General features: G+C 38.2%; 1 protein-coding gene across 1 annotated transcript in view; it reads right to left on the reverse strand.

The window, feature by feature from the left end:
• Positions 1–129: 129 nt before the first annotated feature.
• Positions 130–3,122, reverse strand: part of St13 (ST13, Hsp70 interacting protein) — a 34,339-nt gene continuing 31,346 nt past the window's right edge. The window contains exons 10-11 of the mRNA XM_023718949.1: positions 1,006–1,130; positions 130–341 (exon numbers count right to left, since the gene is read on the reverse strand). Coding sequence (XP_023574717.1) covers positions 213–341; positions 1,006–1,130 — 254 coding nt within the window. The 3' untranslated portion in view covers positions 130–212. The remainder of the gene's footprint in view (positions 342–1,005; positions 1,131–3,122) is intronic.

Genomic DNA, 3,122 nt, shown 5'->3' on the forward strand with positions numbered 1-3,122 from the left:
TAATTCCTAGTAGGAAAACATTATCTGAATGAATACCCTAATGAAAAACCATTGTGAAACACTTCAGCCCCATCTGGTGAGGAGGGAAGGGATCGTCTCCACAGCACCCAGCTCTCCTGATGAGGTCAGAGGTACACTGGCTCGTATTATTGCAACATCCATTAAGTGATCCAGGTTGCTTTTCTTTTAGGAAGGGCTTTGTCAGATAAGCATTATGCTTGACCTCCAAATTTGGCTGACAATTTACTGATGAGATTCATAACCTTTGGATTACTCTGATATTTTGACATATTTGCAGGATTCTGAGCCACATCCTGGAAGGCCACCATAACTTCTGGGTCCTGCAAAGAAAAATTTTTTTTAGCATTTAAGAAGTATCCCACTGTATTACAAGTATCCCAAATCCAATCTCCTTAGACTGATAATTTTGTCATGGCAAAATCAACTGGAATTTAGGCAGCCTGAAGTATTAATTAATGTGTATTTCTCAAAATTAAATTCACTCAAACTAGATAACAAAATAAAGCACATTCAATACTGATAACAAAAATAAACAGATAAAATTACCAAATACTATTTCCTAAAAACAATTTTTTTTTTTTTTTTTTTTTTTTTTTTTTTTTTTTGCAGAACCAGGGATTGAACTCAGGCCCTTGCACCTGCCAGGCAAGCACTTATTCTACTGAGCCATCTCCCGGACCACTAAGACCAATTTTTAAAAACTTTAAAAAAAGAACTTACCTCACTTACTCCAGGGGCCAGGTAGATGGCTCAGTAGAATAAGCACTTGCCTAGCAAGCACAAGGACCCGAGTTCAATCCCTGGATCCACAAAAAAAACAAAAACAAAAAACCCTACTCGCTCCAAAACAATGTTGCACCCACAAAATTAGCAATTTGCAAATTTAGATTAAAAAAGAATGACTAAGAGTGACTTCTGTCATAACATAAATGTAAAAGATATGCTTAAGTGATTAAAAAGTCTTACTTTCTTCTTCAGTCTTACCTGCATGGCTGCAAGGACCTCTGGATCACTAAGAATCTCATTGAGTCCAGGCATTCCTGCCATGCCCGCTCCCATCCCAGGCATTCCTCCTGGAAAATTACCAGGCATCGCTCCAGGAAAGCCACCTACCAAGAATACAGGAAAGAACCTGCTTACAAGTCTGATATACACTGTTTTCTTCTGATTTAAAAATATGCACACACTAAAGTACACACAAAGTAATCTGAATATTCTAATCTGATTATAGGTAAAAGACACTAACTTAAAGCATCTCTATAATCTTTTTATCGGGACCGGGGAGATGGCTCAGTAGAGTAAGTGCTTGCCTGGCAAGTGCAAGGGTCTGAGTTCAATCCCCGGTTCTGAGGGGGGAAAAAAAATCTTTTTAATCAGTTTTGCTTTCTTGAATATTTGCCATTTTCAATTTAAAGTTAAATGGCGGGGCTGGAGAGATGGCTCAGTGGTTTAAAGCACCTACTTGAAACAAGCTTGGCAATGCACAGGGACCGCGGTTCAATCCCCCAGCACCACATGCCAGCCAGCCCCGCCCCCTGGTGGGCTGAGCTGGCCACACACACACACACACACACACAAATAAATAAATAAATAAATGTTTAAAAAAAAATAAAGTTAAATGGCATCATTTCTGTGCATATTGATCTACAAGAATTATACCCCCAGAACTACCTAATAGATGCCACAAAAATCTATGGATTTGATTTCTATCCAGAAATAATCTCTCAATGTAATACTGGAAATCAGTACTGGGTTTTTGGTTGTTTTGTTTTGTTTTGTTTTGTTTTTGAGACAGGGTCTCGCTATGTATTTCAGGGTGGCCTTGACAGTTCACTATCTAGCCCAGGTGGGCTTTGAATCCTCTTGCCTCAGCTTCCTGATTACAGGTCTGTGCCATCACACCTGGCGGAAAATCAGCACTTTCAATGTGTATTCCTGTTAACTATCCTTTACAGAGAACAAATCTCTAGTAGAAAGGATTTTCATTACTTCCAGTTACTTCTAAATTATATTTTCACATTATCTTTTTCTAGGGTACCACAAACTTATGTGTCAACTAGAAATATTCTGAAATCATCACTATGTTAACATAGAGGTCCTAAAAGGAAAATCAGGTAACAATATATTCTACAGAGCCAGAGATACTACAAATAAAGTCATTTAAAAAGAAAATAAATGTAACATTCATTCTATCAAGCTCAAAGTAATTCAAATGTGGCCATAAATAATCACAAACAAATCTAAAACAGGGCTGGGGAGATAGCTCAGTAGAATAAGTGCTTGCCTGGCAAGTGCAAGGTCCTGAGTTCAATCCCTAGTACCACAAAAAATAAATGAATAAATAAATAAAAAACATTTTTAAAAAAAAGTCTTTGGACTGGGGAGATAGCACCATAGAATAAGCGCTTGCCTGGCAAGCACAAGGTCCTGAGTTCATTCCCCAGTTCTGGGGGTGGGGGGGGGATCTGAGACAGGAAAAATTCTATCCTCTCTAGCAGTGCCTACTGATGTCAATACTTTGAAAAACTAGTTCATAAACGTAACAAAATTACTGGGCCAAGACTTACCAAATTTAGACAATAAAATACAACAAAAAATTATCTCTAGTCCTAGTCCACATTAGTGATCACTGTTCAAACCAAAAGTGCCTATTTTAAAAACAAGGTATGAGTTAAAAAGTTATGTTTTTTAAGTTACTGAGTGTATAATCTTCGTAGAATAAAGTTTACATTTTGCAGCTTTGGACCAAATAACTAGTTCTACGAAGTGGCATATAACCATAAATGGCTTCTATAAACCTTTTGTTTTTTCAGACAGGATCTCACCATGTAGTGTGGACTGGTTTTAAACAATATGTAGTCTAGGCTGGCCTTCAATTCCCTCCGAGAAATTCTCCTCCTGTAGCCGCTCAAGTGCTAGAATTGCAGGTGTTCACCATCATGCCCAACTGTAAGTCTTAACGAAGATTGTATCATTATAACTAGAGGCAACAGTTAAAATTTTTTTTTTAATTTTATTTATGTGTGTGTGTGTGTGTGTGTGTGTGTGTGTGTGTGGCCAGCTCAGCCCACCAGGGGGCAGGGCTGGCTGGCATGTGGTGC

This window comes from Octodon degus, unplaced genomic scaffold, assembly GCF_000260255.1.
Source record: "Octodon degus isolate 3935 unplaced genomic scaffold, OctDeg1.0 scaffold00064, whole genome shotgun sequence".
Lineage (NCBI taxonomy): Eukaryota > Metazoa > Chordata > Mammalia > Rodentia > Octodontidae > Octodon > Octodon degus.